The 27,512-nt window shown below is 53.0% G+C and overlaps 1 protein-coding gene across 2 annotated transcripts in view; it reads right to left on the minus strand.

Annotated features, from left to right (window-relative positions):
- The window catches only part of AGAP3 (ArfGAP with GTPase domain, ankyrin repeat and PH domain 3), a 148,405-nt gene extending 125,576 nt beyond the window's left edge, over nt 1–22,829 (minus strand). For both annotated transcript variants that reach the window (XM_055708248.1, XM_055708250.1), the window contains exon 1: nt 22,398–22,829. In XM_055708248.1, coding sequence (XP_055564223.1) covers nt 22,398–22,674 — 277 coding nt within the window. In that variant the 5' untranslated portion in view covers nt 22,675–22,829. The remainder of the gene's footprint in view (nt 1–22,397) is intronic.
- Nucleotides 22,830–27,512: the final 4,683 nt, after the last annotated feature.

Raw genomic sequence — 27,512 nt, forward strand, 5'->3', positions numbered from 1 at the left:
GGACACCCTCTTCAAGAGCTGCTGTTCACACATCTCAGGTCATGCTGCTGGATGCAAGAGACCAGACCCCTTGCGCTCGATTCAAACTAACAGAGAAGGAACCAACACAGCAGGGAGGCAGCCCTGCCTTTGGCTTCCACACATCAACAACTCAAGCTGAAGATGCACAAGAGCCTAAACTTTTGGTTGGGCTACACCAAGATACGGGCTGCAGCAGAACAGTTCCTATCTTGATCTGCTAGATAGCTCCCTCACTGACAGCCTAAGAAAAGAATTTCAAAATACAAAGAAATACAAAGGCACTTTTGACTTTAGCACTTCTCAGGTTTTGAGTGCTCGGCTCATAATTTTATTGCCATTGCTTAAGTTTATTTGAATGTGACCAGTTGTATTACACATGCAGTCAGGCTCTTCAGCTGAGATCGAGGGCTCCTATTGAATCCTGTATATTTTGTCACTGATAACAGATTATGAGAACAGCAGCAATCATCCCTGTGCCATTTAGTGGCACTTGCTGCACAGCACAGGTTAGAAAAACCCCACTCAAATTCAGCACCAAAATCACCTCTTATACTTGAACTACCGTGGACTTTTATCTGCAAAGAAACACCGGGCTTTGATTTGAGGCCCTGCAGGTATTTACTGCATCTCTAGCAAAGTTATTCCAATGGTTAGATGCTCTCTGATGTAGACGAGTACTTCAAAGTTGCATCTGCATAGCTTTGGGCTCTGCCCAGCGGGTCACATTCTGCTTCCAGCTTCTAAACTGACATGATTGCTTTGAAATACCTTTTCCACAAATCTTAAATGTTTTTTTGACTCTTTTTGTAACTATTCACATTTTTTTAAACAATAAAAAAATTATATACATCAAACTACATACAGTACCTGGTGATGGCCTTGTCAAAGCCATAAAAACATTAGCCCTCCCTTCCACATCCGTGAGGTAAGTTCCAACTCGTGCTAAAAGCCTGCGTAGCAGGGTACTGCAGAGCGTTTCTCCCAGACTAACACAACGATTGGGATGTTGCACAATCTAAACATGGCCAAACTCAAATGCACTTTCTATTGGACTATAAATCATCTACCATTTTACATAATGCCTGGGATGAGTTGAAAGTTAATGAGGTATTTGTTTAATAACTTTCTTACATTGTATGACGCACAGAATACTGTACCAGCTTAAAACTGCCATGGCTTACAGGAAAGCCAGTAAAGGTAGACATACAAACTAATTAAGGAACCGAGAGTTTACGTGGGACAGTTTACACAGAAGCTACACTTCTTACATTTGTGTGAGGTCTCTGTGCCTAAAAGACAATGAGGCAAGTCCCAGGAAGGAATGGGACCCTCTTCCCTTCTGACCTTCCACCACGACACGGTCTTCTGAAGTCAGCAAGATGCTACAGCTTAATCTGCAAGCCCCGCAGTAAAGCTTTCTCAACAAAGCAAAAAGACCAGCAGAATCACCGTGATTTGTGTTTCATGGGACTGAATCCACCTCCACCCACAGGAGACAACGGTGGCTGCGAGATTTCACTCCATGTCAGCCAAAGCACTACAAAAACAGGAGAAAGGCCAAGGCCAGGGCACTAGGCAAGGCAACGCAGCTGGTGGACCAGGGAGAGGTGGGCTGAAAGTACCAGCTCTCTGAGCCACCTGTGAATGGATCTGCTCAGGAGATGCTGGTTTCCATGGGGCAGCTCTGCAGGGAGATGCTCTGCTGAACCCCACTGGCCCAAGTGCCTCTTCTGCACTGACACCCTGCTCAGTAAGCCACCATAAAAAAAGTGGGTCCCATCACATATTTTCCTCCTCCTCTTTTCAAGCTGAACTCAAAGCCATCTGTGTTTTAGATACCTACATCTGATCTCGTCACCCTCAGCTCTCCTACAGTCAACGGAGAAAAATAAGCACTTTTAGTGCACAAGTCATCCAACCTACTTTGCGCTCCTACTGCAGGCAGAGACTGACTGCGGAGGAGCCTGGGAGAACTGACTCAGGTGGTGTCACCCCCACCACAGCCACCCAATGCAGAGTTAGACGACTCCTCCAACTTCTAGATCCCACACCTCCTTCAGTGACAGCCTGCTCAGCTGACACAGCATGAGCAACACCATCATTTGAGGCACCTGAAGATGTTTCTGTCAGGATCCTCGAGATCTAGGCAGGGTTTTCTGGACCACCTTTCTGAAAGCAGGTATCCACATTTCTGCGCAAGGGCAGGTCTGCGCCTCCCCTCGCAGTCCAGGTAGACAGACACACCACACCTCGGAGCAGCAATGCTGGGAACGAAGCAAGGGCCTGCAGCTCCGAAGGACTGCAGTGCTTGCCGCCCCAGCCTTACATCTTAATCACAAGATCGTTCTATTTCCATGGAAACAGCAGAATTAGGGACTTCAGTTTAAAGAAAATTACCAATGTTGGGTGTTTAACTGTTAAACCTGTCAGCACTCCCATCTCCAACGCCAGGAGAGGAGACGGCGCTTCCCCACACCGACAGCTGCACAGCAGCAATGCAGCTGAGCCGCTCTCCGGCACCAGCACCGTGCCTGGCCACACTCGGGTTGTGCCACTGAGAGCGGGGCCATCCCGTCGGCAGTTACTCTTGTTTCACTTACCAGTCAGTCAGGCTCCCAGAGGGCTTACCTTGCATCAGTATATGAGGAAATGGAAGTTCCTGACTGGTGGGGACTGACCCCATCACCTGCTTGTGCACTGGTAACTGACCCCCGTGACCCCCGACATGCAGTGGTCCTGCTGACCAGGGCTTCCCTGATGTTTCAGCAGAAGGAAAAGGCTTTGTGTACTTTAGAGTCGTTCAGCGAGTTACTGGGTGGCTTCAGGCACTAATATGAGTATCAGCCAGCACAAAGAGATGCTAATGGCTCCTCTTTCACCTGACACAGCAAAGCACTGCAACTGTCATGGTCAACACAAAGAGTGGTGTGAAGCCAAGGTGCTAATTACCATCGCCAGCTGAGGGTTACCCTGTCCAACCCTACAGTTGTCACTCCACCTGCACCACGAGCCTTTCCTGAAAACAAAGCTGAGAAGGAGCTAGGCAGCATCACAAGCCTTCTGAAACAAGTACCTTGGGTCTGCAAAACTCAACTCAAGCTATGATACTGGCAGCATCATCAAGGCTGTTGAGCTAGATCAGGGGAGCTACCTACACCCAGGAAACACTCAGGTAACACAGAGGCATCTCCCACGAGAGAGAAGAGCTGCACCTCTGTCTTCTGCCCAGCCAGGGGTCCGCCTTGAGGGGTTACTGCCCTAAAATCTTCTCTTGGTGCTCTGATGCATTGGCATCGCTGTGATTGGCATGACCATTCGTAATGGGTCCAGGGAGTCTTGCACGAGTCTTTCTCTTCTTGGCCATTACACCCAAGTCCAAGGACGAAAATTGCTCAGCCCAGTTCCGATCACATGTCGCCACACAAACAGGCAGACAGTGGGTAACATGCTAACTGAGAGCAATAGCACATACTATCTGCTGCCTTGCCCATGCCTGGAAGGCACTGGAAACCTGACCATCAGCCAAATTCCTGCCGTGATTATAACCACACTCCTTAAGCCCTTCCTGCCAGGTCAGGACAGCAACATTGTCTAGTTTCTGTTTTCCTCTAGGAAACCAACTTCTCACCCACAGAAACCTTAACCTTGCTCAGAGACGGAAAGCTCAAAATTGGAGAAGATGGAGGGAAGTAATCTTCTGCAGCTGAGTCTGTGGGACGTGGCAAGGCCGCCCTGCTCCAGTGAGGGCTCACATGAGCCATCTCCACCCTCGTGTCAGCAAAGCTCCATCATAAAGACACATAAGCATGGCTGAAAACTACATCTCCAGCTGATAGACCATGAAAGCTGGGTGTGGTTTAGGCCAGACTCTCCTTCAGCCTCTGAAGAGAATTCCCCAGGGCACAGTTACAGGCCTGCCAACCCAAGACTGCCTGTAATGACAAGAACGGGCAGGGAAGAGCCTCTCTGGCCCCTGGTCCATGCCTGCTGCTCCCCACACAGAGCCCTTGAGCATCCTGAACCCTGCAGTCACCTGAGCTTCTCACGTCATGCAGGAGACCCAGCCTGCTTCTCCACAAAGCCACTGCAGATGGGACTGGGGTGCTGATGGAGAAGAGACGCTGTCAGGACACTGCAAGATCAAACTACCCCTGGGGTACATACCCCAGCACATCCTCCCCACCCCAAGGGTTCATCAGCCAAGCCATCAGGCTGCCTTGCATACGGCTCCTCACTCTGTCCTTTCCTCTGCTGCCTGCAGCCTGCCCATCCTCCTCTCCCACCCCTTCTCTCCCCCTCATCTGGCCAGCCGGGGCTGACACCGCCTCAGCTGGTGGAGGGGAGCAGGCGGCGGGTGCCTGGCAGCGGCAGTGAGTCAGGCACAGGCAGCACTGCATGTGGGAGTCTGCCAGCTGAGTCACCCAGCGTGGAGACAGGCTGACTCACCCTTGGACACAGCGCTGCAGGACGGATGGATGCTGGCTGGCCAGCAGATGCTGCCACGGCAGCTCCAGGTGCAGGTTTCCTCCCTGCCGCACCATTCCGCTGACAGCGGTTCCCCAAGGGCCCCAGTGCAGTGCAGAGCAGCGACCTGGGCAGGAGGTCCCCCAGGCCACCAGTGGTGCTCCAGGGATGCTGACCAGGGGTGCCATGCCTGATGTGCGACACCTGTTCCAGTGTCCCTGCTGCGGTCCCCATCATCTGCCCCCACGCCAGGAATGAAGCCACGGGTTGGACGAGCCCTCAGCCTGACCGCAACAGCCACCCTGCGTTGGCTCCCAGGGCATGCTACCATGGCCACCCACCCTGTGCCCCACATGCCACCCACCCGCTCCTTGGCCTGCCCACACCACCTTCCCCAGCCCAGGTAGCTGGCAGCACAAAGGTACTGGGACAGAGGGGACCTCACATGCCCAGTCCCTCCAACCACTGCCACCGTCTTTGGCTGGAGGAAACCACACACCACCTACTTCAGCAATAAAGTAACCCAAAATCTCATTAACTGGGCATTTATTTTAGTGTGCCACTTAAATCCGGCACCCACCACTGTGGTTTGGGACCAGCAGAATTAGCTCAAGGAGAGGAGGGACGCGAGCTGGGGCCAGCGCTGCCGAGGAGCCTGGCAGACCCGTCGCTGCCAGCAGTGGGACAGCCCCAGGCACGCAGACAGCCCAAGACAGTGGCAGGAGCAGCAGTACAACCCACCACCCAAAGAGGAAAGCAGCGACAGGGGCTTTGCTCACTGACAAACCGTGCGAAGGAGGAAGTGGTGTGGTGACGACCCCTTCCTACACCCTGTCACTGGCAGCGGAACCGGGGCCATGGGCACACAAGCAGCTTCTTCCCACATAACGCAGAGAACAGTTGGCAACAGCAGATGCAACGGGCTTTCTGAGGGCTGCCAGGTGCTGCCCAGGACTGGGGGGCTGTTGGAAACAGAGCCAACAGCTCCAGCTCAGGCATAGCCCGTGGACCTCCACATGGGCTGCCAAAGCCAGAGCCCAGCCAGCATCTCTTCCAGCCCAGCCCAGTGACCAGGGCAGATGGGAGCTGCTCCTCAGCTCTGCAGGCCCCTCTGTCTGGGCAAGGGGGCTGAGAGCGAGACTGCAGCCACGGCTGCCTTCGGCGCAGGGCCGGGCAGCCCCAGCATGGAGCACCCTTCACGGAACGCCCCCTGCACCAGGCCGGGAACCTGGTCCTGCACGCCCTGCAGCATCACCTCCTGCAGCAAGCAAGCACCTCCTCACTCCTGGTCCTCTTGGATAACAAAAGTACTTGTGGGAGAATGTAAAGCTGGGACAATGGGGTTTGGCACTGTGGGGCTTTGCTCGGTTTTTCATTTGTTTGGGAGTTTTGTTGTTGTTTAGCTTTTTTACATTTTCATGATAATTTACTGGATAGCCAAAAAGCCAACACTCTATAAATAAAATAAAGAGGACAATTTGGCTAAAAGGCCTGAACTAGCTTAGAGGTTATTAACATCCGAAATAACCAAAAAAAGGGTAAGAAATATGAAAAAAAGAGGAGGAAACAGATGTCAATAAGATCTTGAATGCAGGAAGTATCAAAAATTGGTATAGGAAGCCAAAGACTTCAGGAAAAATTTTTTCAACAATGCTAAGTACAACAGGAAGCAGCTTTGCAAAATAAGGTACCTTCACAGAGCTCCTGTGGGCAGGCACAGCCAAATCACGGCAGCAGATACAAGAGCAGACATCGTCCTTCAGTCCTCACATCGATTTCATTAAAGGAGCAGACTGAAATACTCATAAAGAGTAAACACAGAGACAAATGTGTAACAAAACAATATTTCTGTTACAAATTAACACTTTGCAAAGTCACTAATGATAAATGCAGCAAGAACCGGCTAAATTACTAGTCTCAGAAAACAGCCAGAGCAACTTCACACTAACAGGTAAAAGGATCTCTAGTGACGCTCTGGAGCCATCCCGGTGATGAGGAGAAGCTCCAGAGAGTTGGACAATGCTGTTGCCATGCCCATCTCCAAGACACGCAAGGCAGCAATCGCCAGAAATGCCAGGCCAGCCAGCTCCTCCCCAGCAAGGACCATGGAGCGCATCCTTTTGGAGGCCATTTCCAAACACATGAGGAACGAGCGGGTGACCAGGAGCTGTCAGTATGGATTTGTCATGGCAGACAATCCACCATCAATCCGACTGCCTCACACAATGGCCGGACTGAGGAAGCACGGGCTGGACACACAGAGCAAGGATGAGCAGAAACTGCCTGCAGCACCAGGCTGAGGGCAGCGATCAATGGCTCAATAACCAGCCATCAGCTAGCAATGAGCAGAAGCCCACAGATCAATACTGGGCTAACACCATGCCATCTTCATCAAGCACCTGTGTAATGGCAGGGTGCACCCCCAGCAAAGGGGGCAGGTGGATGTGCCAAACAGCAGGGCTCTGCTGCACAAGTACCATGATTAACTCTGACTGGGTGGTGGGAAACCTCATGAAGCTCAGTATGGAGACACACAGCCGTCTGTGTTTGAGCTTAAGGACACCCATGCGACGGTGCCAGCTGGGAAGCTGCTGGCTGAGAGCAGCCTCCCAGAGAAGAGCTTGGGGTCAAGGCACACACCAGGTTGAGTATGAGCCAAGAACACGTGCTCACAGTGAGAAAAGCAAACCGCATCCTGGGTCACATCAGAAGCAGCATGGTCAGCAGATTGAGGGAGTGTATCATGCCTCTCTACTCAACGCTGATGAGCCTGCACCAGTCTGGGGCTCCCCCATTCAAGAGGGATGTTGAAAAACTGGTGAGGGTCCAAGAAATGGCTAGCAAGCGGTGAGGGGCTTGATCTACACAATGACACTGAGAAGATGACCTTCCTCAGTCTGTCAAAGAGGAGGCAATGCGGCAATCTAACAGCGGCCTTCAGCTATGCAAAAGATGTACTTGAACCCTTCTCGGCAACAGCAGACAGTGCAACAAGGGACAAGAGCCACGTGCCATTGCTTTGGACCACAAGGACTGAGTATTAGAAAAAACTTCTCCGCTAAGGGAGGAGTACCTGCAGAGACATGGAATAATTCCCATTCCAAAGAATTTTCTAGATTTAGCCAGAGAAAGCCACAGCCAACATGATTGACTCAGTGTTGCTGAGAGTCTGGCTTTGAGTTGGCTGGCCTGGAGATCTCCAGAGACCCAAACACTCCTCTGATGGCACAAACGAATCAGTATCAGACCTGATGTCATTCAATGCCTTCTCTATGTGATGGAATAATGCAAGTAAGATAGCAGTTGAAAAACATCTGGTTGATCTGACTTGGAGAATCTAGGACTAGGACAGGACTGAGTGATCCAAATCACTTTGCAAGCTGAGCCCATTCAGCTGAAGCACCTTTTCCTACTGCCCAGTGCAAGGTGTTCTGACCAAGGGTTACCAGCCACCCCCACAAGACAGAGGCTCAAACCCTGGGAAAGGGTCACAGGTCTGAGCAAATGAGTAGTTCATCCTTAGCCAGTAACGCAATGCTGAAGCAAAAGAGCTAAATGATCCTCAGATCACAGTCAATAGAGAAAGGAGATGCATTTACAGTAAATATAACTGTGGTTGGGTCAAATTAACAGCATCCTGCCTACAGTCTGATATTTTTTTTTATTTTAAGAACACTGGGTAATGAAGAGCCATAAAAATTATTTGAAGGCCACAATAAATGAATCCACAAAGAGATATTTAACAAGCATTATGTGATTAACTTTCCAAAAAGAACATCAAGAGATAATTGATTATAAAGTAAAAGTAAACTTTTCGGGGAGTAACATTCAGGTAACAAAGTTCTATTTAGTCCAAACTAAAGAAACAAGTACAAAAATGGAACTTTAAAATAGATGAATGCAAATTAGAAATTAAATGCTAACTATTAGTAGCTAGAGGAATTAGCAGCTGGAACAACCGACCAAAGAAAACAGTGCATTGGGCACTGTTGCCCAGGGAGAGTATGGAACCCCCATCCCTAGAGGTTTTCAAGACCTTTTCAGCTGGACAAAGCCCTTCACAACCTGCTTGGATGGCAAAGCTGACGTCACATCAAGTAGGACATTGCACTAGAGACCTCCCAACGTCCCTTCTAACAGGGACAGTTCTGCCATTCTCTACCCCTTAATGTTTTTCAGTCTGACCTACACGTTTGTCCAGGAAACACTTCAGCCAATTTATTAAGCTAAATAGTGGGATAATAATGCAAGTTTTATTAGTTTGCAATACACGCGAAAACAATTCAACAGACACTCCAGTATCAAACTCCGTATTTAAAAACAAAACCTGGTTGACTGAGCTCAACGTACTTCCAGGTATTTTCTCCTCACAAAAGGAACCTACTTCAGTCTCACCCCTCGCCTCTCACCACCACAATCTCCTCATACCCTTCCACTACAAGCTCAGTGAACATCTCATCGCAGCCACTGCGCAATGCTCTCTTTGCCAACCCACTTTCAAGCCTGGGCTCCCAAGCAGGAGGGGTTGGGCAGATTCTCCCACACCCATTTCTAACTTATTTACACCAGGCCACATGTCATTTTGTCCTCCAATTTTTTTGTAGACTCTCTCCAACTTAATATCCACATCTTACAGTCTACCAAAGCCATCCTTCACCTAATCCTCTGAAGAAAGCTGTCAGGAGGAGGCAGAGCAGAAAAAAGACCATCAGAAGTTCTTCTGATGTTTATAGTTTGCTGCCCTTCCTCCAATACAAGAGACTCCACGAAGGCAGACATTACTAAACTCTGTATGCAAGATCTTATTGGAGGCAAATCCACAAGGCAGAGAAAAAAATTTAAAAAGATACTACAGAAAGATGGCAGATCCTCAAAGCAATGGTGCTAATGGCACAAACGGGAATTATGCTGGTGCAAAGGAATAACAAGTCTGGTAGGAGACCAACTTGGGTAGCTCACATGAACTCCTTATTGGTCTCAGGCACAGGAAGGCATGCATGTGGGAAGTGGAAATTAGGTCAGATTAACAAGGATAAATACAAAAGAGTAGCATCAGTACTACAGACTGAACTCAAAACAGCTATGCAAAGAGTAAGAGGCAACTGGCAACACAGAGCCATCAAAGACAAGCAGCAAGTCTCATGTACATTAGTAATCAACGTAACAACATGAAAAAAATTGATCTGTTCTCAGTGGACGGTAGACGCAACTGAGAAATGGCCCTGAGGACAAAGTGTCTTAGGCCTTTTTGCTTAAGTATTCACTATAAACAGCGAAGAAGTGTCTAGCACAAAAAGTAGTCGCCAAAGAATATACGTAAGCTTTCAGTTAAAAAAAAAAAATGCAATATCAGATTTTGATTAACTTGACCCTGGAATGCTTAATTGTCTGGATCAACCTCGAAGAGCTCAAGCCCCGAGAGCTCTTGACTGATGAAAGGCAACTACACTGAAAAAGGCAAGAGTAGCGCCCACCTTTAAAAACAAATAGGGAAGCAAAGAACTCACAGATCACTGATTCAAAATGTTTAAAAAAAGCAACGACCCGTAAGCCCCTGAAACACAAGGCAAGCATTAGTACATACAGATTTATTAGGAACAAATGGTGTCTAACCAACGTCAGTTCCTTCTGCAGCAGGGTAGCAGACCTTCAGCACAGCGAAGAAGCAGATGTCAGGCATCATAACTTAAGTAACGTTTCTAACTGCTTCATGTGGTATTTTCTGAATTAATTTAAGGAAGGATAAACCTACTACAGGCTCAGAACAAAACTGATCTGATAAAAATTCTCAGAAAAGTTATCAAAGATAACCCAAGAAATTGAAATGAGTATCAACTTGGATTGGGCAAGGTTTCTCCTAGGTTCAGCTCTGTTCAATATTCTTATTAACCAACCAGACAATGGAAGAAACTATACTTATTGAAACTGCAGGTGGCATGAAACTAAGAGTGACTGCAAGGATTAGAATCCTAAATGGCTTTCTCAAATTAGAGAAGCTGTCTATGAAGGAGCAGTTATGAGGGTCTACACTTGCACAGCATTAATCATTTCCCAAGAACAGGACAGAGAGCTGTAGTTAGCAGCTCTTCATAAAGGGATGGTGGTGGGTGGGGAGGTCAAAGTGGATCACAAACCAACAGGATTCAGCAATACTGTATTTCTGAGAAAGGACAACCACCATGTTGAATCATGTGAACACAGACGAGTCTGCAGAAGAAGTCCTGCTTTGTGCTTTTTCCAGCACTGGCCAAGGGCCCCATCCAGCCTTGGGTACCACTTTTCAAGGGGGATATGATCGAGGGGAAAGAGTCCAGAGGAGCACGAAGATGAACAGAGGATCAGAAAATATCACAAAGACATGAAGTTATTAAGCCTAAAGAAGAGTTTTCAAGCATGAAAACAGCCTGCTGCAAAAAGGAAGGGAGCAACCTGTTCCCTTTGTCCTTAGTAAGTGGCTGAAATTGGGAGCAAAAAAGGTTCAAGTTAAACTTTCTAAGGAAAAGGACAGTTAAACACTAGAAGAGATTTCATAGAATCCCAGAACGGTTTGGGTTGAAAGAGACCTTGAAGACCCCCCCAGTCCCACCCCTGCCACGCGCAGGGCCCCCTTCCCCCAGCCCCGGTGGCTCCCAGCCCCGTCCAGCCTGGCCTTGGGCACTGCCAGGGCTGGGGCACCCACAGCTGCTCTGGGCAGCCCGTGCCGGCGCCTCGCCGCCCTCACAGGGAAGGATTTCTCCCTCAGCTCTGATCTCCATCTGCCCTCTCTCAGCGCAAAGCCGTTCCCCTTGTCCTGGCGCTGCAGGCCCTTGGGAAAAGCCCCTCCCCAGCTTCCTCGCCGGCCCCTTTGGGTGCTGGAAGGTGCTCCAGGGTCTCCAGGAGCCTTCCCTTCTCCGGGCTGAACAGCCCCAGTGCTCCCAGCCCGGCTGCGCAGCAGAGGGGCTCCAGCCCTCTGGCCATCTCCGTGGCCTCCTCTGGCCCCGCTCCAACAGGTCCGTGCCCTCCTTATGCTGGGGGCCCCGGAGCTGGAGGCGGCGCTGCAGGGGGGTCTCAGCAGAGCGGGGCAGAGGGGCAGAGGCCCCTCCCTCGCCCCGCCGGCCACGCTGCTGGGGATGCAGCCCAGGGCACGGGGGGCTTTCTGGGCTGCGAGCGCACATGGCCGGGTCACGTCTGATTTTTCATCTGCCAGCACCCCCAGGTCCTCCTCTGCTGGGCCGCTCTCAGTCCATTCACCACCCCCCAGTCTGTACTGGTACTGGTGATTGCCCTGACCCAGGGGCATGACCTTGCACTTGGCCTTGTTGAACTTCATGAAGTTCACAAGCACCCACTCCCCGGCCTGTCAGGGTCCCTCTGGACAGCATCCCTTCCCTCCAGCCTGTCAGCTGCACCACTCGGCTGGATGTCGTCTGCAAACATGCTGAGGGGCACTCAATCCCACTATTTATGTCATTAATAAAGACATTAAAAAGTATTGGTCCCAGTATGGACCCCTGAGGGACACCACTTGTCACTGGTTTCCACTTGGACATTGAGCCATTGACTGTAAGTCTTTGGATGCAGCCAGCCAGCCAATTCCTTACCGACCTAACAGTACATCTGTCAAATCCATCTCTCTCCAGTTTCCTGGGAAGGCTTCAGAGGTACTGTCACTGACTGTCTTTTAAAAGCTGGTTAGACAAACATTTCTCAGGAAGGACAGACATCTTGACTCCAGGCAGGAAGGCGGGTAAATGATCTCCCATTGCCCTTCCCATCTCATTGGGGGATCACACAAGGTTGTTCCTCCCTCACATCAGATTCTGGACTCTTCCGAACCCTGTCAGCTACTCCCTCAGGAACCTAGCTGGCCCCAACACCTTGTCCTCACTGGCCCCAGAAATTCTTTTATTCTCTTGGTTCTCCTGTTAGTTCTCTACTGCTTCTTTCACCAGCCTCAAAAAGATCATCCTTACCCCCCACCTTCAGCTATACTATGTTTTTCAGGCGTCTCACATGGCTCTGCCCATAGCACCTTCTTTTCTCCCTTCATGCTTCTTCTAGCTAGCCTTATGTTTTAATTTAATACCATCTCTCAGCTCTGTGTTGATGATTCATAGTTTGCCTTTCTATTCCTGGACTGTCTCCTGTCCAAAATGAAGTCTCAGCTTATTTTCCCCTCCAGCATTTCAAGTGTGTACCCACAAGCCCAAGCTCAACATGATTAAAGAGAGCTGTTACTAATCCCAGCTTTGTCCCCTCTTCCCCCAAGCCCTTGCTGCTCGATGCCTGGAGACATCACTTAGATCCTGTCTGTGAGTTAAGGACACAATTCAGAAAGGGAACAGAGTTCACAGACCTAACTCTCTTCTTGTCTCCATATCCTGGTTGTCCTTAAACCCCTACAGAGCTACACAAGTTATAGCCCCTGAAATACAGCCTTTACCACCTGGCCACACAAAGACCCCAGGCTTCCACTCTACATCAATCACTATTGCACCCTTCCCCCACAAAATTGTCTAGAACACATGAAATCGTGCCTCATCCACATTCAGTCAGAATGCTGTTGCTAAAATTATTTTCCTAACCTCTCGTTCTTAAGCAGGCCAGCCCTTCCTTTGAATCCCCTCTCTGGGTCCTCCTCTTCTGTCACGTCAACTGCAAGCTGCTTGTCTTCACCCTCCCAAACTACTCATACATTAACAGCTATCCTTCCTTGGCTGCTGAAGAGCTGACTCTTCTCCCTCCCAAACATGACAGCAATCTCCACTTCCCAGCTGCTAAATTTCAAGCAAACACCTCTCTATTTTCTCCCATTTGTACTTCATGTTTGAAAAGAGCTCTCTGTAAACAACCTGAAATCCCCTTTATTATCCTCTTTCAAATTGCTCCTTAAAGCTCTCCTGTGCCTCTGCACTCACCAGGAACATTGAAAACAAACACAGATTAGATGACTGCCATGTTAAGCCCACATTCACGACGCAGTCCATGCTGTCCCACTGCCTCTGTCCGCTCCCCAATTGCTCACTGGCACCTGCCTCTCCTCTTTAAATGAACTACAACACCTCTGCAGCAGGGCTCTCTTTGTCCTGTGTTTTCACAGCATCTGCTGCAGGAGGATCCTGATCAGATAAGGCTCCAAGGTGTGACTAAGGAAAACACCAGTAACAGAAGAAGCAGGCTCCTAAACAGAAGTGCCGTAGTACTTTCAAGCCTGCAGTACCCGGAATCCACCGGGGAGAGCACCGGCCTCGGCTGCCTGGCCAGCGGCGCTGCTCCCTTTATTCTCCATTCATTCACCTGGATACTGGGGAAGGGCAGTGCACTCTCTAGAGGCTAATCTGAAGGTCAAAACCCTTTTCATTAAGTACAGGAGTCAGTGCTGGGCAATATACCAAAAGCTGTCCCAAAAACAACAGCAGGAGGCAAGTGGGCAACAAACAAGCTACAGGGAGCAAGCGTCAGGGCTGACAGCCCACATTAGCAGCAAGTTGAGATGCGAGATGACGGACCCAGAGCCGGTGGCTCCCAACACTCCAGAACTACAGCATCAGCACAACAAGAGCAGGATCTTGGGCACAGCAGCCAGTTAGCTGTAACTGAGGCACAGTGCTCTGGATGACTGAGTGGATTTCATCACCACAGATCATATGGAAGGAACAAGATCTCACATATAACCCCAGGCAAGAACTTCCAGAGTGACTCATGCAAGCCAGAGGTTCCAGTGCGGAGATGCAGCCCCATGGCAGTGAGCCACTGCAGACAGATGCACACGTCCCTTTCCCCTCATGTGGCACTAGCTGGGTCACTCTGCTCTGGCTAGGTATCTATTTTCTTGGGATTTGTAGGAATTCAGAAGCAGCACAGATTTGCCAGGTTAGGTTGAACCTGAACAGCAGGTCTGAAAGCTGGGGCAGGAGAGGCAAGCAAACACAGAAGAAGAGCTCTTACTCATTTGAACCTCCTTTCAATAGGGAAGCAGGCTAAAAATCAGGCTAAAATTGTCTTGATTTTTAGCTTTCCTGCCTCAGAAGGCTCCTTCCTCTCACCACAACACTGCAGAAAATCCACCTGAACCGGCACACCCCAGCTTCAGTGCTGCTAGGGGTGCCCAGAGCATTGCGGAGGTAAGAAGGCGGCAATAAGGCCACAGTTGCCTTTTTCGTGCAAGGCACCATAGGCAGGAATAAAACTGATGTGGTTTGTTAGCTCCGTGCAGCTGCTATACAGGACAATCTGACTCGCAGAAAGTCCTGGAGGATTTTTTTAAAAAAATAAATAATTAAAAAAGCCAGATGCCAAAGTAGGAAGAGGGGATCATGAAGAGAAAAGGACTTTTCCTGCCCAGCAAGGGATGCAATAGCAGCACAATGGTATTACTGAGGTGTTCGTCAAGGTTAAAGCTCTGATCATCAGCACGTTGCTGGGGCAGTTCTTGTATTCCCCAGTTTCCAGTAGTTAAGCTTCTGCATCAGCCCTTCAGCCCACTGCTGCTGCTTTAGAACTCACAGCCACTGCCCACAGATCTCTCGCACTCGCCACCAGCTAAGAGCATGACTGGGATTTTAGCTCAGGGACTGCCACCCCATTGCCCAAGGGCACCAGGAACACCTAGTCCTCCCCGGGATCTACTTCAGATGAGGAGAGAAGGTGGGACCATTCCACATCAGCCAGCCCATCTGGAAACACAGGTTAAGGTCCAGATCAGACAGAATTTAAACTAAGTTTGGCCATCCAAATTAACCAAAAGTCCTATCACCAGCTTTGAACAGCCAGCCTGGATGCAAACGCCTTTAACCCTCATCTTGGTGACACTCCAGAGGAGGCGAGAGCCCAGTGCTGTGCAAGACTCAAAGGTCTCGGCAATGAAAGCAGACACGCTCTGTCAGGAGCACTAGGACACCTACTGAAAGTGGATGACAAGATCAGCTATTCGCAGACCAACTGCCAAAAAACTAACCACACTCAAATTTCTCCTACTGGGTCCTCGCCAGGCCAGGCCCTGGCCACTCCAGCCCAAACACAGAAGGAAAACAGTCCCAGCTACAAACCAAGGTCTTGCCATGCACCGAACGCCGAGGCAGCTCCTGGGGACAGGGTCACTGCAGCCATCCCTATTTCAATGGAGGCTCAGGCAGCTGTCAGTCAGTGGGATGTCGCTGCTTGGACCGTCCCTAAACAAGCAAAAAACTCTGCAACCAAACTGTGAAATTCCCTGCTGGGAGAAATCGTGAAAGCTATGAGTTTACGTTGGGTCAAGGAAGACCAAACAAGCCCAGGCAAGAGAGCCACCAAGGATGAAGCAACACAGAGAAACCACACCGAGCACGGGAAGACCTGCAGACATCTGGCAAAGCACTCGGAGAAAGCATCCCTTAAAGAGGCACTGGTTCCCATACTTCCCCAGGCATTTGACTTGTGCCGCAGCCACAGGCAGGATATTTAGTAAATGGGCCCTTGCTGTAAGCTGTCTCACACAAGCTCAGAATCAACAAAACAGAGGTCTGTCTTGCCTTCCCCGCCAGCCCTGACCATGCATTACCCCTCCCTCCTCACCTGTGCCCACATGCGCATTCACGTGTTGGCACCGCAAGCCCTGCGACCAACCGAAAACTGATTCAGCCGAACCCCAGCACAAAGCTGGGCTTCCAGCAGAGCAGCTCCCTGCTCCAGCTCGCCACGCAGCAGGCAGCTGCCAAAAGGGAGGGCAGGCTGCTGGGTGGGAAGAGTTGCATTGTCCACTCTAGCAGCAATCACACTTGTGTTAGATTGAGGTAATTGTGAAATTGTGGCCATGGAAGTCTCCGATGCCCTCATCGAAGCCACATCCAAATCCCATTCTCTCCCTGCAGCGTAGCTGACATGCCCATCTTTTCCCCTTTAGCCACAACGTTCTTGCCCCCACAACACCAGAAACCTCTTCTTCCCTCACCACGGCACCTGCAACTTCATCCTGCTCAGTCTTCAGCTATCAAGATCATCCTCTGGTCTTCCTGCTCCAGCTTCATCACCTCTCCCAATTCCTGTCAATCACAGCATCAAGCAATTTCTTTTTCTGATTTTCTGGCTGTTCCACAAGACTTTGTTCCTCAGCTATAAGCACCACGAGGTAAGACGTGCATCTGGCAAAGGTGGCTCACAGATGTATTTCTCCAACCACACTCCAGGCCTCCTCCAGCTGTGCTCCTGCCCTGTCCATCACTCCCACAGGGCCAAGGTCTCCCCCCACACCAGGACGCACTCTCAAGCTCTCCCCACACAGATCTTTCTGCTTGTGCCACTCACATCAGGCGTCAGCTCTGGGAGATGCTGAGCAGCATCAGCTCTGCCGACTCCTCTGCCAGGCAAGGACACAGTCTGTGTTTGAGGACCCAAGACTTTTCTTTGCTAGCACGTAACGCAGCTCCAGAAGCCCTTCCAAGTACCCTCAGGAATCTCTCCTGGGAGTCTTTGCCCTGAGACTCCAGCACCCCTCATCCAAACAAAACAGACTGTGTGACCAGAATGTTGGCCCAATCTCTCATTTTTGTGTTCTTTTCACCACCTTTGCACTTGATTTCCAGGAAAGCTCAAGGCTATGGGGACAGAGGAGTCCTGCTATGACGCAGCATGCAGAAGGGGCAGCGCGGCAGAAGACACGCAGCCACCCAGGACGCGTAGTTCCAGCCCCTGGGAGCACAGATGTGCTGACGGCTCTGAAGTGTGCTGCTCTTGGAGGAGACAGCGCAGCTCCTTCTGCCGCACCCCGCCACCATCCCCTGTGGTTTCCAAGACTTCGGGAACTCAGAGGCACACATAAACGGGGCAATTCTGCAGAGGTCATGGAATTAGCAGGAAAAAGCTAGCTAAGCAGAACACCCTCCTTCCCAAAGAGTGTAATTTACTTGAGGCTGATTCAGCTAAGCAAGGACATGCCAGCAAACCCTGTGTGCGGCCTGGCAGCACGGGGCTCCCCAGAACCCAGGCAGGACACTGGGAGGATTCCAGAGGGCTTCATTCTTATCTTCCTCAAGAAGATACTGCCTCAGTGACAACTTCTACCTCAGATGTTCCTTTGTGAATCACAGCATCAGGAACCAGTTTCAAGACACATTGGAAAAGGATACAGAATTGAGCCATAAAACTTCAGCTGAAACTGAACACAATGGCAAGGTTCAGCCAGTTTAAGTCATCAGAAAGACAGAGAAGTGACTTCATTAACTGCTACGAGCAGCTTTAAACACAAAAATACCCAGCGTCAAAGGATTACTTACTCTGAAAGAGAAATGCAAGAAAAAACATATCCAGGATGTTGAAGAAGCCTACTGAAAAAATTATGCTATTAACAGCGAGACGGTTAATAATGGCGAAAAACTCCTAAGGCAGCAAGGCCCTAGATCGTAACTATCTCAAAGATATGCCTTAACCAGATGCCTTATATTTAGGTGACTGGGAAAAGGCTAAAATCCTGGGACAAAAGTGTTTATACCAAGTGACCCAAGAGTCTGTTCTGGTCTAAAACCCAGCAAAACAGCTGGGACATGGAGCAATGCAAAGCCAACATTCACAGGTAACTCATGCCCAGCAAAAGCCAGATGCAGAGCCACATTCAGCTGCCAGTCTGCTATCAGCAGATCATTCTGCAGGGCTTTTTTCATCCTGTGCCTCTGCCAGAGAAGCAACAGCTGAAAAACATAGAGGAAAGCTTTTCCAAACTAATCCTGCTTCTTAAAATGCAGAAAGGAACCAAAACAAGTTTAGAAGTGTGTTGCAGGGGTATGAGAGGATGACAAAGGGAAAAACACACGGTTCGGGTAAAACTTTGACTACCCTCATTCAAACAGAGAGAGATTCTTGCTCCTGCTACCTGGCCACCAAGTCCTCTTACCATGGCTGACAAGTTTGTCCATGCTTTTCCAGAGACCTGACGCTTTTAGGTGGGCTGCAAGACATGTGCACAACAGCTAACATCAGGAAAAAAATTTTGATCATTTGACAAAACCTCTGCTGAGGGATCTCACCTACTTCTCCTCACCTATCTTCCATCTCCTCCCTCCTGCCCTTCGTTACTTTATGCAGGCAGAAGACCTCTCAGTAACCATCTTCTCAGCCCCGCAGAGTCATCCTCCTTCCAGATCTCCGTGCATGTCAGTGGATCCATGTTGGCTCCCGGTGCCCTGTGCAACTTGCAGTCCCCATCCTGCGTGTCCCTCAGGTAATTCTCTGCACCACTGACATTGCTCTCCCTGCCTAGAACCTGTGTTTTGGTCACTTCTGAAAACTCACTTCTATGAAAGAAGTGCTGTGTTATTACTGTTCTAATTACAAATTCTATTAATATATTTCTGTCTATAGTCTGTTCCAGAGTAACATAGTTGAAGGTCACTTCAACTTTATTACAAGTAGGGGTTGTAGCAACCTCAGAACTGAAGTTGCATATCATTTTGCTTTATGCACATATAAAATCTTTTATAGAGCTCAGCAGCTTGCAGCAGTCTCTGAAATTTGGCAAAGATACAAGCCTAGGATGAGGGAAACGCTTTTTGCTAGCCCCCTGAAAATCTGTCCAAATTTGGTGGTTAGAAACTACTGAAAACCACCGGGTCCCTGCCTGTGATTCAGCTGATGCTGGTGACCAGCCAAACCCACTGCCTTCCCCAGCTCTGGGTACCCAACAGCCTTCTTTCCCGCCACAGCCCCTCAGCAAAGCTTCAGCTACAAGGAGAAGACCAAAACACAGCAGATTCGCCCTTCCTCCCGCAGCAATGCTCTGAACACCACCTCCGTTCGAGCCCAGGAGAGGGTGACCACCCAGCAGCTGCTGGCTCCCTCCACAGCTGGTTTTCACCCCGTCATCAACCCCAAACTCTTCTTGTTCCTCCTCGGGAAAAGGCTCCTTCCCACTGGCCCAGCAGGGCTACCAGCGCTCCTGGCTGTAGCAGCCTACCCAGCACCCGCTTTATCTCCCTCCTTGGCAACGCCGCCTGCAGCGCAAGCCACAAACCCAAAGGATTTCTGTACAACACACCTCCTGCTAACGCCTCCCCTCCAACCCGCCAACACTACTCTGGAGGTGAAAACCCGCACCAAAGCAACAGCAACCCCAGCTCTGGCACACCACTACTGCTGGAGAGAGGAAATGGCCCCGGCCTCCTTTGCTTTTAAAAATGCAGGAATTGCCTGCAGAAAAAGAATCTGTTAAGAGGACACGAGCAAGTCTGGCAAGAGCCAGCACTCTGTGTTAGGAAGCTGAATTTGGGATTTCACTGGCAACTCACATAACAGATTTTAGCACCAGAAGCAGTCGTTACGGTCACAGAATCTGATCTTCGGATCAAGAACATAAACAAACCAACAAACAAAAACCCTCTTCCAGTCATTTCTGTATCAAGCCCAAAACACGCAGTTTAGAAGGATATTCTCTTCCAGACTCAGGCACTTCAAGCAATGATAACATCTCTAGTAAAACTCTTGCAGCGGTTAATTACCCCCACCGTTAATTCAGCCTCTCACATAGGCTTGGTAATATATTACATGTAAGTGCATAATCACAGTGTGCTTTTCACCAGGACCACAGTTTAACCCAGTGCCTAGCAGGTAAGCAGGGAATGTAGCCAAGGTAAGGAAATCTGTGGGATTCCTGCTCTGCCAAATCCACAGCTGGGAAGAAAGGAGGGAGGAAGCGGGGAAGGACCAGAAGAGACAGGACGGGCCTGTGGCTGGAGCAGTCAAAGCCCCCCGACGACACGCAGCCTCCAGCCACATCACACACCCCTGCGTGACTCCGAGCAAGCCACATTGTGGCCACCTGCTAGTGTACCGGTCACTCTTCACGCCTCATCTTCACACCTCATCTTCGGGTAAAATGAGGCAGCCCCCATCCAGCTTCAGGAGGCCCTGACCATTTGCAGCTGCATATGAAAGAATTTTGTTTTCACACCTTTCCTTGATCAGCAGAAGAAAACATGCGCCACCAGTGAAGTTGCTAAGAGACGCACCTAAAACGCCAACATGCTCACCATCAGCTTACGCATGTTCACATGGCACGAGACAGGGCGCAAGCAGGCAGCAGTGAGTGAGGACACACGGCTGCGGAGACACACAGGCACCCAAAACCCAGGGGAGCAGCTCTACAACCCCACAGGGAGGGAGATGAGGTGCGAGAGGCAGGGATGGGGGAGCCCAGGAGGGTTGGCCACTCGCACTCCCTGGTCCCGTGAGCAGGGTTGTACAACAGTATTACAGTTGGTAGCTTCTCTGTCCCACAACACGGGAATCACAAGCAGGATCAGACCACGTTATCAGTCACCAGTCCCTCAGGTCTTCCACTGCAGCCAGCATCAGGGGCACAAACAAGGAAGAGCTGCAGGAACCCCACAGGGATGGACACAAGACGGGCTTCCCTCACCAGGAACATCCTGACTTCCTCAGCTGGAGACCAGCGGGAGCCAGGAGGCGCAGGGTGGAAGGCATTGCCATGGCCTGGGCCAGCCCTGTGCACTCCAGCTGATCTCCAGTACAAATCCCTTCCCTCTTCGCCTCATTAAATTCCATTAATTCAACAGCCTTCTGTGGCATGAGACCTCACAGAGCAGTCACAGATGTGGAGAAAAGCCCAATCCTTTTACTGGTTTTACATGTGTCCCCGTTCCGATCCCACCAAGTGTCCTTTGTCCTCGCACTGCAGGACAGCTGAAACAAATTCTGGAATTTACATTCCCCCAACCATGCAGCCTTTTGCCCTTTCATTGCAGTCCCTCTTACTTTTCTTCTTTGCCAAGAAACCACCCCAAAGAGCAGAGTGTGGTGCAGACATCTGGAGAACAGCTCCAGGGAAGGCACCTGGCCCCAGCTGCCACCCCCGTGCAGTGTCACCTGCTGCAGAGACCAGTGCTGCTCCTTGCCCGCACCCACGACGGCGGGGCCACCGCTCGCTGTGACACCGGTCCCACGTGCCACCCGCGGTGACGTTTCTGGCACGAGTTAGCGGGAGCAGACCCGAGCACACTGCCAAAAACCCAGCAAAGACAACAACTGCAGCAGGGAGACGGCAAGCCCCACGAGCCACCACAGCCGGCTGGCGCTGCTTGCGCAGACTGATGGACACCCCCAGCCGAGGCTCCCCTCGCTGAAGGGCGATGCCAGGCTGCGAACCCCTCAGCGTTCAGGGCTGCCGAGCCACCCCAACGGGCTCTGGGGTGGGCTGTGGTGAGCAGCACCCAACGCGAAGGCTGCCCCTCGCCCAGCCCGGCGCTCGCTCGGCCGCCAGCTGCCAGCCTCGTGGGCCGAGCCCGCAGTTTTCTGCATTTTTAATTCGAGCTAGCTTCGGCAGAGCGCACGTCCCGACACCGCCGCCCACCGAGCCCGGGCCGGCCGCCCCCCTCTCCCCGGGGCCGGCCGAAGCCCAGGATCTCCCGCCCTGCGCGGGCTCCCGAGCCGCGACCACCGGCGCTGCAGGTCGCGGCGCCGGGCCGGGGCCCCCGGGGCAGGGCCGGCAGCGCAGCGCGGCCCCCCCACCACTTCCCTCCCCTCCCCCCCGGCCGGCGTCGGCAGCCCCCGGGCCAGGGCCCAGCCCCCCCGGCTCACAACCCGGCCACGGCTCTCGGCTCCGGGCAGCGGGGGGCGCCGCGCCCCGCAGGCCCCGGCCCGCCTCAGCGCAGGCCTCAGCCCGGCCCCGCCACGCCTCCGGCCACCCCCGCGGCCCGGCCGCTTCCCGCCGCCACGGGGCCCGCCGGGCGGCGCGGCCGATGCCGGCCCGGCCAGCGTGCGCGGGGCGGAGCGGCGGGGCAGGCAGGCTCCAGCCGAGCCCCACGGGCAGGCAGCGGGAGAGGCCGCCGCCCCCGGCGGGCACCGGGAGCAGGTGCAGCGGCCGGCGGGGACAAAGGGCAGCGGCGGCGGCCCGGTACGGCGCGGCGCGGCCCCGCTCGGCCCAGCCCGGCCCCGGCCCCCCGCCTCACCCTCGATGGAGATGACGTGCTCGCGGATCTGGCTCTGCAGCGCCAGGTCCTCCACCCGCTCGATGAGGTCGTAGATGGCGTAGATGTTGGGGTGCACCGACTCGAAGCGCCCGATCTCGGCCCGGATCGCCGCCGAGTTGGAGAGCCCAAACTGCGGCGGCGGCGGCCCGCCGGGCTGCGGGCCTGAGGGGCCGGGCACCGGCACCGGCACCGGCCCGCCCGGCGCCGCCAGGCTCTGCTGCTGCGGGCTCTGCCCGGGCCCGCCCTGGAAGTTCATGGCGGCGGCGGCGGCGGAGCCGGCGGTCAGCGGCGCGGGGCCGCCGGCAGCCGCTGCATGGCCGCGCTCTGCGGGCTCCGCCGCTCTGCGGGCTCTGCCACCCCCGCCCCGCCGCGCTCCGCTCCGCCGCCGGCAGCGGCCCCGCGTCACGCACCGCCCCCGCCCCGCCCGCGCGCGCGTCACACCGGGGGGAGCGGGACCGGCCCCGGGGCGGGGCGGCGGAGCTGGGGCGGGGGGGGGGGGGGGGACGGGCCAGCCCCCGGCCCTGCGTCCCCCCGCCCCGGGCTCCGCCCCACCGTGCACTCGCCGCTGCGGCCAGCTCACGCCTGAAGGCAGCGAGGACCCGGGGGGGGGCGGGGTGCGGCTCACCGGGCCCCGGCTCGGCAGCGGCGCCCTAAGGGCAGCGCCGTCCCGCGCAGCCCGCGTGGACCCCGGTGCCCTCCGCCCTCCCGGCCCCCCCGCCGGCCGCCCGGCTGCACTGCGGCGGTGGCTTCACCGTCGCGCCCGTCGTGCCGAGGCCGTCGACGAAGCCCTGAAAGGCGGCCGGGACCCGGAGCGCCCCAGGGGACCCCCGCCCTGCCGCCCCGGGACCCTACCCAGCCGCCCGCTGCGGACTGCTTCGGCGGCGTCGGCCGCGCGGTGCCGGTGCCAGCCGGGGACCGTTGCAGGAGGATGCTCGGAGGCTGGGGCCGATAAAGCCCAGCCGGGCTGTGCCCCTGCCAGGAGCAGCCTGCGAGGGGTGCCAGTGCGAACAGGGGGCTCCGGCAGGCCCCGCACCCGCAGCACCCTGCGTGCGTCCCACAGCGCAGCCACCAGCGAGGTCACGGCCTGGCCAAGCCACCGAGGTCACAGCAAGATGGCATCTTCCGACAGGCTGAGCAACAAAGAACGCGGGATCATAAACCCCAGCAGATTAAATGAGAAACTGTGATTAGGGAGATGGAGAGCCAGCTGAGAGGATCAAGGTCCCAACAGATTTCTTCCCCCATCCCTTCAGGACCAGAGTCCTGTGGAGCCGTGATGGCCCGGTACCTGGGGGGCTCAGGGGGTGGCTGCAGAGCCAGGGCCTGGGCTGTGCCGGGGCCACGGAGCCGGGGGTGGGGGGGGTGGGGGGGCTGCCACCCACTGCCCTTCCCAGAGGCGGGAAGGGTTGGAGGAGGAGGAGAGATTTCTGCAGGGTTCCTAAACCATGCTCTGGCACCCTCATGGATGCAGGCAGCTGGGTGCTGGGGTCGGTGGGTGGGCAAAGCCCTCTTCACCGCCCTCTCTGGGCCTGCCAGGATTCCTCGAGAGTGTGTCCCAGCAGCCTACACAACGAGAAGTGTTTTATTAGGAAAAACCCTTAATGAGGGTTCTGTTGAAAGCTTTTAGAAAATCCCCATCTGTTACAGCGCCAGGATCAACCTCACCTGTACACTCACTGACGCTTCCAAAGCCCTCTTTGTGCATTTGTGAATCACGAGCTCGCTCTGCGAAAGCCGGACCAGCTCTTCCCTGCGTGTCACATGCCACCACATCTGCGTCAGCGCTGTGCTGCAGCCTCTGCCGACACTGCGGGCACAAGGGCTGCACGCCCTGCTCTGCGGTGCCCAGGCCATGCCTGGAGCCTTGCTTGAGTACTGTTTTTTTTTCATTTGAGTCTTTCTGTTCTTGTTCACAGCAGCTATCTGAAACAGCTGGCTGCAGATGACACCAAGTGGTCCAAGGGTCCCCTGCCCAGATCCCTCTGGCAGTGCTGCATGGGGGCATCTGCCCCCGTGAGCCTGCCCTGGGGCAACGAGTCCATTTCACATGTCCTCCCCAACAGAGACTTCAGTCTGAGACATTTCCTTGAGTGCATCGACTGTACTCAATGGCTTCACACCCACTGCACCAGAGCAGTTGGGTCTGTTTCTTCAGGAAGCCCCTTTGGTGTGGGGTGCTGAGGGGTCCACTGCTTGCCTACAGGTGGAGAGACGGAGCAATCTAGCAAGGTCGCCTTGCGGGTATCTCCCAGTTAGCGTTAAGAACATTCCTTTCATCCATCTCTGAATGAGAAAATGGCTTTGATGGTTTGTCCATCCAAAATAGCTGCCTGGGGGCCTTTTCTCCCGGCTCCTCGGAGCGAAGGCCCAGTAGAAAGTTGCCGGTCCCGGGTGTTTCTGAAGTGTGTGTGGTCCTGCACCACGGAGGCTCCCGGGCAAATGGCCACGTCTTCATTAAGTTAGCACCTGGAAAGCATGAGCTATTGCACCACAGGGAACTTCCAGAGAGGTCCACGGGGAGATTCCTGTATTTCTGCAAGTCCTGTGGAGACCAGGCAGCAGGATTAGTCTGTTTTTAAATAAACATATGTACAGACCTACATACATACACAGAGCGGTATATGTTTCAATCTTTTCCCTTTCTTTCTTGGAAAAGGAAAAAGAGGAAAAAAATCCATTGCTTTCTGCGTTTCTCCACATCTTCATGCACCAGCAGAACACTGAAAGTGAACACCATCTGCAGCTGGATGAAAAATGAAACCTGAAAAGATAAACCTAAGTGGCCACATTCATCCTGCAACCCACAGACACCAGTGGCTCTAATTAAGAAGTAGGCACCTCCTCAAGCCTACGGTGAGCTGCTCAGCCTGAGACTGCTTGCCTTCTGATCGGGCTCAGAGCACCAGTCTGTATTACAGCTGCAGGTCTCACGCTGCCCCTTGATTTGTGTTGGGCTTTTGAGGTCAGGATCCTGAGTGAACCCTGTGATCTGATGCTCTGAACCGGACAGATACTCTATAATCCTTGAGTGGTCATCCTACAATTAGTGATCAAAATGAGATTGCAATTAGTCTGGACAAATAGGTGATAATCTCAACCGCTAACACGCTTATGTAGTGCTTTGAAAGGCTTAATTTCCTTGAACAGAGGAAGGTTGAGTAAAATCACTGGAAAGGAAAGATTAGACTGAAAAATATGAATTTAAATGCAAACCCCAAGCAGAATTTCTTGGATGACCAAGAAAAAAGGACAGATTTGAAAATCCATCTTGAAAGGACTGGCGTCAGAAGTCTAATTTTGGGATGTCTCATGTGATGGGCTGGTTCAGGCAATGTTTCCCTATGCTCATCACAGTGGAGATGGGGGTGGTTCTGTGGCAGCCGGATCACTGAGGTCAGCAGAATGTCTCCTGCCCAAAACATGGTGTGGGGGCAATGCCAAGCACAAACACTGGCTGGGCAGAGAATGGGTTGGGAGCAGCCCTGAGGAGAGGGACTGGGGGTGCTGGCGGATGAAAAATCAGATGTGACCCGGCCACATGCGCTCGCAGCCAAGAAAGCCCCCCGTGCCCTGGGCTGCATCCCCAGCAGCGTGGCCAGCGGGGCGAGGGAGGGGGCTCTGCCCCTCTGCCCCGCTCTGCTGAGACCCCCCTGCAGCGCCGCCTCCAGCTCCGGGGCCCCCAGCATAAGGAGGGCACGGACCTGTTGGAGCGGGGCCAGAGGAGGCCACGGAGATGGCCAGAGGGCTTTAGCCCCTCTGCTGCGCAGCCGGGCTGGGAGCGCTGGGGCTGTTCAGCCCGGAGAAGGGAAGGCTCCTGGAGACCCTGGAGCACCTTCCAGCACCCAAAGGGGCCGGCGAGGAAGCTGGGGAGGGGCTTTTCCCAAGGGCCTGCAGCGCCAGGACAAGGGGGAACGGCTTTGCGCTGAGAGAGGGCAGATGGAGATCAGAGCTGAGGGAGAAATCCTTCCCTGTGAGGGCGGCGAGGCGCCGGCACGGGCTGCCCAGAGCAGCTGTGGGTGCCCCAGCCCTGGCAGTGCCCAAGGCCAGGCTGGACGGGGCTGGGAGCCACCGGGGCTGGGGGAAGGGGGCCCTGCGCGTGGCAGGGGTGGGACTGGGCGGTCTTCAAGGTCCCTTCCAACTCAAACCATTCTAGGATCCTACGATTCTATGAAATTTATTTTCTTCTAGCTTTACTCTGTCATTTCCCCAATTAAATTTAAATGTCAAAGATAATACACACAGGCTCTTTTTCTGAGTATGGCATCAGTCAGGTGGCACTTTTTGCCAAAAACAGCTGCCCCATCATCACCTTCTCCACAGAGTTACAGGATGCACAAACTTGAGGGTACTGTGGGATCCCACTCTGGGCTCCACCAGCTGTAAGATCTCACCCAGTGACCTCTGTGGTGAGACCAGTAACTTTTCTTGGCCAAAGCACAGCTGATGTTTGGATAAAGCAGGAACTCCCCCAGAGGTGCCTGGCTGAGACCTGCAGGTACCAGGAGGTAGAGAACAGAGCAGAAACGCGTTGCACTGGTACATGTGATGCTCTCAGCCACATCTTCAGTAAAGAATGGGAAAGAGATGGGGTACCAGCCATGCCAGTGGCCCCAGAAAAGCAATGCTCCCTCCCCGAGCCCTGCCTGCCTCGTGCTCTGCCCAGACCCCTGCGGTGCTGATACCCCTGCTGGGGCTCTTCTCACAGAACAGGAAGGGTTGATATTAGAAATGGACCTCAGTACATCAGCTGGTGAGCTCAGGTGATCAAATGAATATAAGCTAATTCTAATAAACATTTTTAACTGATTTTAAATTCTTGGGTCTCCCACGAACACATCCCAAAGTTGAGGTTTGCTTTTTTATCAAGGACTTTATTAGCATGTGTGTCCATCCCCACTGCTGCCCACCTGGATCCTTCATTGTCATGATGCTGTCCATAATCCCACATCGCTCTTCCCTTTCTTCTGCTTGGGGATTTCTTGCCTGTGGATGTTGCACTTATCACCAGTTTAAATACCAGGTAGAACTGATTTCCCAACACTTCTGAGTGTCACGCAAGGGGGACCTCACTGCCCTTTGCTGGTGAGATGCTGA

This window comes from Falco cherrug, chromosome 4, assembly GCF_023634085.1.
Source record: "Falco cherrug isolate bFalChe1 chromosome 4, bFalChe1.pri, whole genome shotgun sequence".
Classification (NCBI taxonomy): Eukaryota; Metazoa; Chordata; class Aves; order Falconiformes; family Falconidae; genus Falco; species Falco cherrug.